The following is a 13472-nucleotide window of genomic DNA, read 5'->3' as shown; positions in this document are numbered from 1 at the left end:
GCAGGAGATTACCAGGTAAACTTTATACATGTCTTTAGTTTTGCTTTCAACATTCTGCAATGTATGGCTTACTTAAAAATTGTCTGCTTCCCCCCAGCCCCACCTCTACAGAAGTGGAAATTATTACTTTAGGCAGAATTTATGTTCAAACTGCGTATTTATTACCCCTTTGAATATTTAAAATGTGTGATCTTAGAAATGTACTGAAAACTGTTTTCAGTAATAGGCTTACTTGCATGGTTAGACTTTTAATTGTTTTAGTCCCTTTATGTTTGTCTTTGTTGTTTTTTTGTTTGTTATGTTAGTTAGTTGCTTTTGGGGACGCCCATCCTGCACAAAGCACATGCAGATTTTATTGAGCTGTTCTTGCCTCTGTTTTGCTTTCAGTACGTTACGTACTTTCAGTACAAAGCATTGGCAAACTACAGGCTAAATTTCAGCTTGCGATTTTTTTATTTATTTTTTTTTGTGTGTATCGCTGTGCAATAAGTATGTTAGCTTTAATATCATATATCCATTTCTACTGTGAATTTGAGGAACATCACAGAAGTGGTGCCGACTTGCAGGGGGAAAGTAAAATTGAGCATATATAGTGGCCTGTTATTCCTATGGGCCTATACATTGCCTTGTAGTGACCTTAATGTGTATAGTTGCTCTGATTTAATTATTATTTTTAACAGGCAGATGAGTACAAGACCAGTAACTGGATTGCAAACATATATTTGTTATTTCGGAAGTCTGTGCTTGTGTTAATTAACCCGTTCAAGCTAGTAACTTCAAACTGGCCCTACTCTGAGTGGGGAATCGAACCAGGTGATCACTGAGGTCCTTTCCAGCTTAATTTATTCTGTGATTACATGAAACTGTCTTTATATACTCTGGTGCTAGAATACCTTTCCAGAGATCCTTTCCCACTAACTGTGGTATGAAAGCTTTCAGGGAGGTAAGCCTCTTCACGCAGACACTGATGCTGTAATGTATTGCTTAATGCCTGACAGCTTTAGGTTTGTTTTTTTTTTAATGTGTAATTTCCGTAAGAATATTTTCTTCTAGAAAATACTAAGTTTGGGGCTTTTTCTTAGCAATTTTACTGCCTGAAAAAATAATTCTTTCTTTTGTCTTCTTTTTTTTAAATCTTTGGTTCAGGTTCTGTTCTTGTTGGTATGCTAGGATGCATTACAGTAAAATACATGTTGTGGTGTTGCATTGAATACTACGTTGCTGGAAAAACCTTGCATATTCTTCTCTGGCAGTAAAGAATATAATGTTTATGCTGGAGCTTTAATAGCAATTTTGCAGTGTGTTGACGTGTAGAAAGCAGGAATTCACTTGCCAACCTTATAATGAAGTCCTAGGGGATGGCACTTGCTTTGATTTGCATAGTGATTAGTTTCAGAAATCTGTTGGGGGGTTTTCATGCCTTTTCAATATAAATGAGATTGAGCTTGTTTAAGAAAATTTTATGTTTAATGTGTACCAGGAAATGGAAATGTCATAGACAAAAGGGATGGTATTTGTACTATCACGAGGTAGTGTCAAGATTCTTTATCTGCATGTTTACTTTTAGTAACAGTTCTATGGAAAGAGCTTGTGTTCTACTGCTTGACTGGGAAGATCTATTTCCCAAAATGCCTCGATATGTGGTGGCTTTTTCCTTCCCTTTTTTCTAAGGCCTGGGTTTAGTCCCAGATGTTCTTGTGTGTGTTGTATAAGGATGTTAACTACTGTCATAGAGCATACTGCTCTTTTGTGGCAGGATCCAGAAGACTCTTAACTAGTATTTATAAAATGTCACCTTATTTAACAGGCTGGTTAAATAGTGAGGGAAGAGAGTTGCCTTTTAGCCTGATGAAAATTTGTTTGTAGTTCATCTGACTTTTCTGATCACTGAATGCTTTCATGTTCTCTGTATTAAAAGCCTTACTTTACAAGAGTTAATGTACAATATGAGGAAGTTAAGAAGCTTTTAAAACTAGACTTACATATGAACAATGTCCTCGGCAAAGTTTTTGGTGTTTTAAGCTCAAGATAGGGTGTTTTATGGATGGCTGAAAGGGGCAGAAGAATTCAAGAAACTAGTGGTTCAGTGTGTGGACAAATGGTACAGTGAGTAGTGGTTGCACGTACGGGAGATAACCCAGGATAAGGTCAGATTAAAGGAAAAAAAATGGTGCCTTGAAAGTGAGAACAAAATGTACTCAGAAGTTGTAATGCAAATATGAAAGCTACTATTGTGATTGAAGGGATGTGCAATGTTAGAGCTATTGAAAGGGAATGCAGCTGTACAGCAGCAGTGCACTGAACAATACCAGTGTACTGAAGCTGTAAAGAGGAGATAATCAAAATATTAAAGAAGAGGTAAAAATAATAAAGAAATTAAGGTATGGTAGTAGATAGAAATGGTGGAGATTCTTTGTTTCAAGAGATAGCAGTATTTGATTGTGCAGTGATGTATGAAAGCTAAGGGAGGAGCTAAAAAAGACCATGAACTAGTGGGTCCGAATGGTGAGGAAGATTGCCCTCTACACAAACTGGGGAATGCAGAGAGGAACAGAAAATGAAGGCATGTTTATCTGCATTCTCTTTAAATTAAAGGACCATATTAGCTTTTTCTTTTTTTTTCTTCTTTTTTTTTTTTTTTTCCCCTGTGTAGGTATCAGTATTATTTGCAATTAAAGAAAGATATCTTGGAGGGCAGCATTCCTTGCACACTGGAACAAGCAATACATCTGGCTGGTTTAGCTGTTCAGGGTAAGTAAGGCAATTGTGCTAACTAGCTAATGCTGCATTAGAAACTTTGCTCATGTATTTTCTATTCCATGTTTTCTGTTTATCACTCAAAGACTGAATTCCGTAAGTTACGAAAGACGTGCTCCTTAGAATTTCCTTGTATAGGCTGAAGAGGGGGAACAGTGGGATCAGTGGCCCTGAACTTGTGGCATTTCTTTGCAGTCCTCAGAGGTGTGCCTGAGTAACTAACATGGAGTTGGATTTGATTTAGACATTGGAGTTCCTTTGGGGTCAAAGGTCTTAGTTGTCTGCTTACAGGCCTTTCATCTGATTCTGTTAATAAAGATGCTTTATTCTGACATGATAACAAACAAACATGTTTTACTAAATAATCAAATCTGAATATACAGTAGTACTTGCATCTCCATGTTTTCTCCCAAATATCCTAACATGTAAGATTATTTCAAGTTAGTATGCAAGTCTGTTAACAATTCCTGTGTTCAAAACGCTCCTGAAGACCCATTTCTGTGATACCTACATGAAAACAGCTGCTTTATTTTTCTTGACTGAGGTCAGATGGGATACAGTAGACACCATAGAACCACCAGTCGTAAGTCTATCTGTGTTGGTCATGTCTGGTGTTCCCTGCTGACATGCTTGTTAGATCTTGTATCTCTCAAAATAAAAGGTTTTAAATGACAGCAGCTTTGTTTAGTATTTGTATATTGCTTCACATCAGTTGCCACTGCAATACATGCAACAGCAAATGTAAATCTTGCAAAATTGAAAGGGACTTAAAATCACTGGCAGTACATTCGACTTAAGGGTTTTTTTTGGTTTTTTCTTACTACGTTTGTTGGTAGTATCACATTAAAGAGGATGATAATGTTTTTTGAAAATGTGGTTACCAGTAGAGTATGGTGAATTATGTTAGTGCCTTGTTTGTATAATGAATCTGTTCAATGAATTTGTGAATCTGTTTAATGTAAACCAGGATTTAATGGTTTTCAACTGACAAAACCTTGCTTTGTTATTTTCATATGTTTGGACAGTGTAAATGTCTCTCTGCTCAGTGAGTTGTTTATAGAAATATTTCAATATAATCCTCTTTCCAGATGGAAAATATTTATCCATTTAGCTTTCACATTCCTTTTCAGTCTCGTGTAAGAGAGAAACTGTATGTGATTATAATACAGTGAAAAAACAAGTCAGAAAAAGCACAGATTCTAAATTAATGTGCTTCAGTGACTGCAGTCGCTTGTACCAGGTAGGTTAGTTAATTTGAGCTGGTGAACGAACAGAAGCAGTTGTTTGCTGTTTCATGTGAACTCATTTCAAGAATGATCTGTATTTGAAATAATTATCATAGGCTAATTCTAAACACTGCTTTTTCTCGAGTGCTGTGTTGATGCAGCATGTCACAAGTGCTCCCCTTTCATTTTAAATAACTTGCATATTAATTGTTAATCCTTAATACGGATTTCGTTCCTAGTATCTCTAAAATTATACTGTTATGGATGGATCTGTATTCTTGGGGTTTGTGTTTATATTTCTGGAAGCAGCTGTTCCATACCGACTGCTGTTTCACAGTTTCTCCTGTGAGACTGGTACATAACTTTTCCAATTTAGACTGGTTTATTTCTCTTTGAAACGTTGGCTGACTTTTTCCTGGAAATAGAAAAAGAGACAAATTCCTTGGGATGCCATTTGGCATGACACAAATTCAAAACTATTATTAAAATCAAACCTGTTATTAAGCCCCTGAGTCTGGGAAGGCATCTAGGTCCCACTTTCTGTGTGTCTGTGCAGTGTCTGAGTGCAGCTGCAAGTTACAGCAGTGTGCTGGCACTATTCTGCAAGTAATTTAAGTATCTGACAGGAGGGAGTAATGAAGATGGAGCCAGACTTTTCTCAGGCAATGGGTGCAAGATGAAATACATGAAATTCTGTCTAAACATGATAAAAGTCTTATGCTGTGAGAGTGGTGAGACACTGGAAAAAGGTTGCCCAGAGAAGCTGTGAAGTTTTCATCTGCTATATTCAAAATTTGGCTGGAGAAAGCTTTGAGACAGTGTGCTGTAGCTGACCCTGCTTAGGGCTAGACCTCCAAAGGCCCCTTCCATCCTCAACCATTCTGTGATTAAAAATCTAAACAAATAAAAACCCAAGGGAACTAAGGAACTTGGAGCAACACTCTGATTGTTTTATCATTTCTCCTTCCCTGTCCACGAGGATCCTTATAAGTTTTTCTGAACAAGGTTAAAAGAGGGGATGTGTTTCTAGTTTTCCTCTTCTTAAGCATTACTGGTTAGTTTGTTCCGTTGTTTTGATTTCAGATCATAGTTCAGTAGGATGGAGATTTGCTACTTGGAGATCCTGCTGCAATTAATCGGGTATTGAATCATTTTGTCAGAAATGTTTGAATCCAAAAAATTTTTTATTTTTTAGCTGATTTTGGAGACTATGATCAGTATGAATCTCAGGAGTTCCTACAAGGGTATGCTTTGTTTCCAGTGGTAAGTACAGACTTTAAGTTGATAAATGTAAAATCTTAAATTGATAAATTTAAATTTAAATCTTTCTTTAGATTGGTAAATGCAAGTTATTATTAAAGACTCCATAACCCATCTAGTTTACTGCTCACTATATTGTCAAACTCAGTAAAGCTTTTCTTTGAGACTGGAGTGAGATATTATACCTTATATTACACAGAAGCAAAGAAGCTCCAAGATCTTTTCAATTTTATTGTATATTACACTGAAAAGAAGGTTGGAGTGGAGATGGGAAAGTGAGTAAAACCACTCAAAACAATACTTGTGCTTTTTGGTTTTGTTTGTGTGCATATTACAGCATTTAAGCTCCAAGAAGGGAGCGGAGGGTTTATTTGCCTGTGTAAAGAAACTGTAACTAAACTTAATTTTGTAGAGCTTTTGTATTTCATTCTATAAATACTATCTTACCTTAAGGGTTGGCTACAAGAAGAAAAAATATTGGAAGAAGCAACACAGAAAGTTGCCTTGCTACATCAGAAGTACAGGTAACATTTCTAACACTCTTCATTGCTTAATTTTAATGTGATTACTTCAGTATATCAGAATGTTGGGAATTAGTTAGATTAATTTCACCTCCCATTTAAATGTTTTTTTCACCGATACATCTGTATTAAAATTACAAGATTTTTTTTTTTGCTGAAGGAAAGTGAAAGAAGATCAGAATGACCAGTAAAATAAATGAGAGGATTCTGCTTGAAAATTAAGACTACAGACACAATTAAAGAGTATGGCTTCATCTGCATGTTTCTGAAACTTGTTTGTAGGAATCTGTGACCCCAGTAAACATGTTCATTGATAAACGACATTGGCAGATACTGAGGGTACTAGAAATATGGAGACAGTTACTGTGCCAGAATGCTTATGATCTAAAAATAAAAGGTAGCCAAGATGCAATAGTCCAAGACAAATGAAGGTTAAGTTCTCTGTTGTCATCAGCGAAAAAATGTTTGTGGCTATGTGAGTAACACTGATTATTTTTTCCTGTATTGTTTTAAAACGGCAGTTTGAAAATTTCAAATCCAGTTATCTTTGAAATGCTTTCCTGAGAAGATTGCATGGTTAAGGTTCAGCAAAGAAAACTTAATCTGCATAACATTAGGAAAACGTGAAGAAACAGAGATGAGATTGATGATTGAAGAAGTATTGAGAGATGTAAGAATGAGCATGACAGGATTTTGCAGGCAGACATAATGTCTTTTATGAGATCAGCTGAGGTAGGTAGGGGAGAAAAAAGCTTGTTAGCTTTTAATCTCTATGACACTACTGTAAGTCTGTGAGAAAAGTGTCTTTGCCAATTTGCCAATTAAAAAAAAAGCATTACCTTTACCTACGGATCTTCTCATGTTTTCAAACCATTACAGTTAAAACTCAGCATTTAGAAAATGAGACTCTCCTTCCTGAGATGTGAAGCATCAAACTTCATCTTGGTACTTAACATGTATACTGCGATGGGAGAAATTCAGGTCTTGAACATGTGCCCCAGAAAAATCATTCTGATAAAGTGAGAAAATCTGGTGATGTTGTGGTTTAAGCACCACAAAGAACTGTCATGGTTTAAGCCCAGTTGGTAACTCAGAACCACGCAGCCGCTTGCTCACTCCCCCGCTTCTTCCTCCCCCTGCTCCTGGAGGGATGGGGAGGAGAATCAAAAAATGTAGCTCCCACGGGTTGAGATAAGAACACTCCAGTAACTAAGGTATAATACAAACCACTGCTGCTACCAATAATAATGATAAGAGGAATAACAAGAGGAGAGGACTCAACCGCTCACCACCCACCGACTGATACCCAGCTCGACCCAAACAGCGATCTGGGCCTTCCGGGTAACTCCCCCCAGTTTCTATACTGGGCATGACGTGCTGTGGTATGGAATAGCCCTTTGGCCAGTTTGGGTCAGGTGTCCTGTCTCTGCTTCCTCCCAGCTTCCCCTCCTCCCTGGCAGAGCATGAGACTGAGAAAGTCCTTTGTCGGAGTAAACATTACTTAGCAACAACTAAAAACATTGATGTATTATCAGTGTTGTTCCCAGACTGAAAGTCAAAACCACAGCACTGCACCAGCTACTAAGAAGGAGAAAAAAAAAAAATGACTGCCATGGCTGAACCCAGGACAGGTGACAATGATGAATGTCAAGAAGAATGTGATACTTGTCTCCTATAAGCAGAGATTATAATTTTAATTGGTCTTTGTTGCCATTTACTCCTAGAAATGCCTGAGAGAAAGAGGTTGCTAGAATCAAAGTGTAAAGGCTGAAATAAATATATCAGCCTTTGGGACAGGTGAAAATAGCATGATTCAGGGTTGCCTGGATGTCTTGGTGATGCTTTTCAAGCTTTTGACAGTGTCAGTCCGAGTAAAAGACAGGTGATTTTTTCTTATTGACAATACTACCTGATTGTTATTTTCATTTGTAGAGGCCTTACTCCTCCTGATGCAGAAATGCTATACATGCAAGAAGTAGAGAGAATGGAGGGCTATGGTGAAGAGACCTATCCTGCAAAGGTAAACAGGGCTTTAATCTTTGTCTCGGTTCCTTTTTCCCCTATGTTAAAAGGATTACTTCCTGCCAAAAAGAAATACAACCCCAAACCACACCACCCCTTTTCTCCCCCAGAATTGTTAAAGCAGTTGCTTCTCATGTAACTTTCCTTTCTAAGACTTTATTCTGTATTTGCATGTTTTGCAACTTCATGCAGGACAGCCAAGGAAGTGACATATTCATTGGAGCATGTCTTGATGGTATCTTTGTGAAACACAAAAATGGTCGTCCTCCTGTTGTATTTAGGTTGGTATTGTTATTTCTTAAAATATCTTTGTGCACTTCAAATTTTAGGTGTGTTCCTCACTAGCATGAATATGAGGAATGTGATAGATGTGATGTGTATTTATTAATTTGATAAAACCTGAATGTAGTCTTGCAGTCATCATGCTACAGTGATGTCTACACGCTACTGAAGTCCATGGGAATTTTTCAATGTATTGATGCAGGATGAATCTCTTTAAGCCAGATTAATTCTGAGAGATTAACATTTAATGTAAATTCCATTGCAAAACATTTGCGGAATCAAAAAGAAACAATTCTGTATGCATAGAGCATCTTAAGTCCTGAGATGGGGTCATCAGGTTACTTAGAAATACTCATTTGTAAAATTATCCAGGAGTTCCTTTTATATTTATGTATAAAAGAAATAGGGGAGAGTCACTTGATAACATTTATTTCATTATTTTTAATTAATACATTGTTTTAGTTTATTATTTAATGTTCTGATAGTTAAATTGTAGATATAGACTTGTCTGCAACTTACCTAACAGTTAAAATTCAGTCTTTACGTGAAACAGCCTGGTTCCCACTGACTTGAAGCAGGGTTACTTGGGCATCTTTGGATAGAATTTGGAATGAATTTTTTAAAATACATATTGAGGGTGTTGGTTTTTTTACTTATTGCTAGAGCAAGAAAGGCTTTATACTTGGTGAATTTTAATCCTCTAAAATAGATTTTTTTTGGCTGATTATGAACTGAAATTTGAAATCCTTTGATCCAACAGTTACTGGAAATCCTGGTGAATTTCAGGGGTTAGAGAAAGTAGCAACTGTGCTTCCTACTGTTAGTGGTTTTGTTTAATATAATTATTAAATACAGTACCGTTAGCTGTCGTTCACAAAATTCTCTGTCTCTGCTGCTGAGAGGAGAGCTGAAGCAGAAGAAGTACCCTACTCTGCTTTTTTGCAGAATGAAGCAACAAAAGCTCTGCTGACTTATTTTCCAAGCATGCAGGGGAGAGGAATAAAGCTTTGTCCGTGCATTTCACATAATTTCCCAAAGAACTGTGTACGCAGGGTCTGTGGAAACATAAGAAAATACTTGCACATGGAAGAGCATCAGAAAGTGTTCACATTCCTATTTCAGGGCCTAGTTTTCTGCTCTTTGCTTATTTGTTGTATGACTGTGGGCAGTTCTGCTGGGGATAGAGATATCGTGATATTTGCGTGGAAAAAAAGCGTAGACAAATGACCCACTAGTACAATTTACAAAGGCTGATTTATGTTTCAGATTGTTTCAAGTAATTTCATAATTATGTCCATAAATGCTTATGAACTGAGGCCTTAACTTGCAGGGGTCTTTGTTATAAATCAGAATGGGGACATTACTATTTCTCTACCTCACAAATTTGATTTTCAGTAGCTACAGAAAATGCTGTCAGCCCCATGTATGTGATGAAAATGGAAGTCATAAACACCTTTAGAGAGTCCTGCATGTAGGTCATGCTTTTTCCCTGTGTGCACACCAGGACATTGTTTTAATAAATCAGTGGTACAGGCTTTATTTACACTAATACAATACTAATGATCTAACTGCATTTGTATTTAACAAGAAGTTGAAGAAATATATGGTGTTATATTTCTTGCAATCAAAGTTTTTCTCATTTGTCAATATGCAAGAGAGTTCTTGAAAATATGTGTAATAATGCCTTAATAGCTTTGTTGAGTGTAGATTCTGCACACCCCACACCCCAAGTGTATGGTTTGCTTTCAAGCACTTGGCACGTTATAATTTGCTGATAACTAAATTTGTCTAAACTTGATTTAAAAAAAAAAAAAAAAAATAAAAAAAACAACCCAAAAAACCAAACCAAGCAACAACAAAAAACTAAACCCCCAAAACTAAAAAGGATTTCAAGTGGAAGTAAAAAACTTGTTATTGTACATGGAAATGATGGTCTGCACCTTGTTCAGATAGATCGATGAACTTTTTATTTGTCCTCAGTTTTCTATCTGTATTTTTGGTAGGGGTTCTGTCCTTCAGCTGCATTTTCTGTGGTTTGAAAATCAGAGCTTGACAATCATGTTCTATCCCTTTTGTTTGCAGGTGGCATGATATTGCCAACATGTCCCACAACAAATCCTTTTTCGCGTTAGAGCTGGCAAACAAAGAAGAGACAATCCAGTTCCAGACTGTGAGTAGATTTTTACTTCTGTTTTTTGCACTAAGGCATCAGGAAATAAAAAACACAAATTAAGACTGCTAACTTAACTCAAAGGGTAAAACCTACTTTTTCTATATTTAGCAACTTTGAACTCTATGAGTGAGTCCAATGTAATAAATTCTGTCTCTAGCTACCTTTCTGCAGGAAGGCATTGAAAATCTGTCCTTTGATGTTTAGTACGTTGACAAGTTTGGTTCAGATGGTCATAAACATTTTCATCCATTCTAGGAAAATTTCTAGCATGTTTTTTTGACTTTTAAATCAGTGGCATTGAAAGGTAAACATCTTAGAGCTTTGCTGGAATGGGCCACATTGTTCCTTGCAGAATTAATTCTGTGTAGCATCTACAAGTTGCCTTTGTCAAAAAAGCAGCTGTTGACAATCTTATGGCATGATATAGATATACTGTAAATATATACTGTTAGTGTTATAGCTGATAAGTGTCTTCAGCAGAAGGCTTCTACTTTCAGCTTTTATAAATCTAATAAAATAGTTAGTCTAGAGTGAATTCACATCCACAAGGTACAGTTTTAAGGAAAACCTGGTGACCATAATGAAGTTATATTAAAATGAAATTAGTCAATGATAATGTAATGTTAAAAATTTTAGTGGCTTGTCTGAAAGCAAGTAAAGGGTATGCATATTTGTTCTAATATGCGAATTTTGGGTTTGTTTTTTGGCAGGAAGATATGGAAACAGCAAAATATGTGTGGAGGATGTGTGTGGCTAGACACAAATTTTACAGACTAAATAAATGCAGCCTGTAAGTAGAATATATTAGCAGAACTCTCGGTGTCCTTAAAGCTTCCATTAGGAAGCAGAATCTTCTATAACCTCTGTGATGTCTTTACTGTCCTTTTCAGATGGTAGAAATTAACAAGTTGGGTGGTTTTTTTTCTTTTTTGACAATATACTTACTACCAGTTTCTCAAACATGTTCTGCTTTATACAGAGGACATTATTAAACACAGAAATCTCAGCAAAAGTAACAGTGTTTGGCCCCTGCTGCTGGATCTCAGTGCTGTGACAGATTTTAGTTACTTCGGGGGCTACTATTGCTAGAATGTTTGTGAGCTACTGGAGTCACTGGGATTTTGACCTGGGTTTGGGTGAACTGCTCTGAAAGGGCACTCTAGAGGCCTCTAGAAGGTTGGGAAGTGTATGTGAAGCACTCCTGAAATGTGCTGGATTGACAGCTGAGAGGTATGTGGTCCTTTGAATATCCATGGAATCCGTATAGCTCAAGTAGCACCAGTGCAAAATAAATTTAATACAATTCATGAAATCAAATTTAAATTGGCTGGTCTCCAACTTGTAAATCAAGGGCTGGAATTTTAGCTACTCCACTGGTACAGCTTTCCTTCAGTTAAGTTACTTCAGTCAAAGAATAGAGAATTAGACCCAGTGAATAGTCTGTCATTAAAAAAGCAGGATTCACAAATGTTTCATTCCTCTTCTTTGTACAGGAGAAGATACCTATGGAGAGGGTGGTCCAAATTTTGCTCAGGCCAGTGGAAAGATGACGAAGTATTTTGTACTACAATAACTTGCTAGTGTGTTTAATGCTGATTTATATTAGAAGAGCAAGATTAATCTGGAGCAGCGTAGACCTCATACCTCTAAGCTTGTAAACCTGGCTGCCTTTTGAGAGGGATAAGAAATCTTGGTAGAAGTAGTGCATTTGTGGGACTTCTGCATTGGTATCTGGATAATGTTAGTTACATGGTTCTGTATTGAATGTCAGTCTCTAGAATTACTCATTTTAACCGTTTCATCACAACATGGTTTTACTAATAAGTTAAGTCCTCAAAAAACTTTTCTGATTATCTCTAAGATTCCCTGACATCTGGTCCTGTTGCTGAAAACTCTTATGCATGCCTGTATTAAGTTCAGGTTTTGTTGTTTGTTTTGTTGTGTTTTCTTTTATCTGTACATACCTTGTCTTTAGAGACTCCTTGGACTCTCCATCTGAGGAGAGCTCTCAGAAATCTTCCCTCATTCTTTCGCTTCCACGCTTTCCAATCCTTTCTCGTCCTTCACTTCCCAAAGGGTGAGCTGAAAAATCATCTTTCTTTCTGAAATGTGGCAGTCCCTACATTTTTATTATTATGCCATCTCTTGACCTATGTCTTGATACAGGAGGTAGAGTACAAGTGCAGCACAGGATAGGGAAAAAGGAGCTTAAGGTTTTTGGACCTTATATCCTGGAGGCAATCCAACAATTTATGAAAATTTATTACTGTTAGCTTGAATGTTAGAACATGCAAATGCTCATGCAGTGTGGTCACATTTTCCAGTTCCTGTAACATCCAAAACATTACATTCTGTAAACAATTTCATGTTTAGTTTTGTAGAACAGGTAACTTAGAGTATGAGATTTTACATGGGGTTCAAATTTGGAACTAGTCCCTAGTTACTCTGCTGCTTTTTCTGCCCTGCTGCAGTGCTTCAGGGACGTCTCCTTTTTATGCTTCATAGAAAAGAGGCAAAGAAATAACTGAAGTCATTTTCATCCTGGCTTTGTGATTCTGCCCATACTGTCTGTGATGGTGGTTTATGCACCGTGCTCTTTCCACTTGAGACAGCTGGGGAGAGCTATTTAACTCAGGGCCTGGCTCCAAGAAATATAGAGCGATTTTTTAACTGAACTTGGGAGCACTTTTCAAGGGTTGAAATAGGTCTTGGGGTTGTTAAGAAAAATTTCTCACCATAAAACTTCTTCTGTAGACAAACCCAGACTGTTACAGTGAATCCTGTTCGAAGGCGGTCTTCATCCAGGATGTCTATGGTAAGGAGAGCAAATAGTTTTATGTTTGCATTTTCATGAATTTCAATTGACTTTGAATTAGGCATTAGTTTCCTTCAGTGAGATAAAACGAACAGTGAAAATGATGAGTCTAGTATGTGAGGAACTGTTTCTGAATTGTAGAAAAAGCTACTATGGAATACCCAAATTAGGGAATTACAGTAAATGCAATGAAAAATATTTTAAACACTTCTGTTTTTATTTTGATTGCTCTGTATCCAGGAGACTCTCCTAGATGTCAGATGGCAAGATACAGTCTTGGGCTGGTGGTGTGTAGTTTTGGTTTTGATTCCTTTTTTTCATTGTTTCTTGTATGACCTCACAGGAAAAATTTACAGATTAGATTTAGAGAAATGGTTTAAGATTAAGGCTTTGTGTGTTTGTGTGTGTGTATTATA

General features: G+C 36.8%; 1 protein-coding gene across 1 annotated transcript in view; it reads left to right on the top strand.

The window, feature by feature from the left end:
- The window catches only part of PTPN21 (protein tyrosine phosphatase, non-receptor type 21), a 36431-nt gene that overhangs the window by 11328 nt on the left and 11631 nt on the right, over nt 1-13472 (top strand). The window contains exons 2-10 of the mRNA XM_010014207.1: nt 1-15; nt 2654-2751; nt 5179-5246; nt 5697-5767; nt 7697-7784; nt 7979-8067; nt 10151-10238; nt 10952-11031; nt 12996-13056. The exon at nt 1-15 is cut by the window's left edge and continues 167 nt beyond it. Coding sequence (XP_010012509.1) covers nt 1-15; nt 2654-2751; nt 5179-5246; nt 5697-5767; nt 7697-7784; nt 7979-8067; nt 10151-10238; nt 10952-11031; nt 12996-13056 — 658 coding nt within the window. The remainder of the gene's footprint in view (nt 16-2653; nt 2752-5178; nt 5247-5696; nt 5768-7696; nt 7785-7978; nt 8068-10150; nt 10239-10951; nt 11032-12995; nt 13057-13472) is intronic.

The sequence above is a fragment of the Nestor notabilis genome, unplaced genomic scaffold (assembly GCF_000696875.1).
Source record: "Nestor notabilis isolate BGI_N333 unplaced genomic scaffold, ASM69687v1 scaffold6335, whole genome shotgun sequence".
Classification (NCBI taxonomy): Eukaryota; Metazoa; Chordata; class Aves; order Psittaciformes; family Psittacidae; genus Nestor; species Nestor notabilis.
The sequence above is the reverse complement of the archived record's forward strand: the minus strand, read 5'-3'. Positions and strand labels throughout refer to the sequence as shown.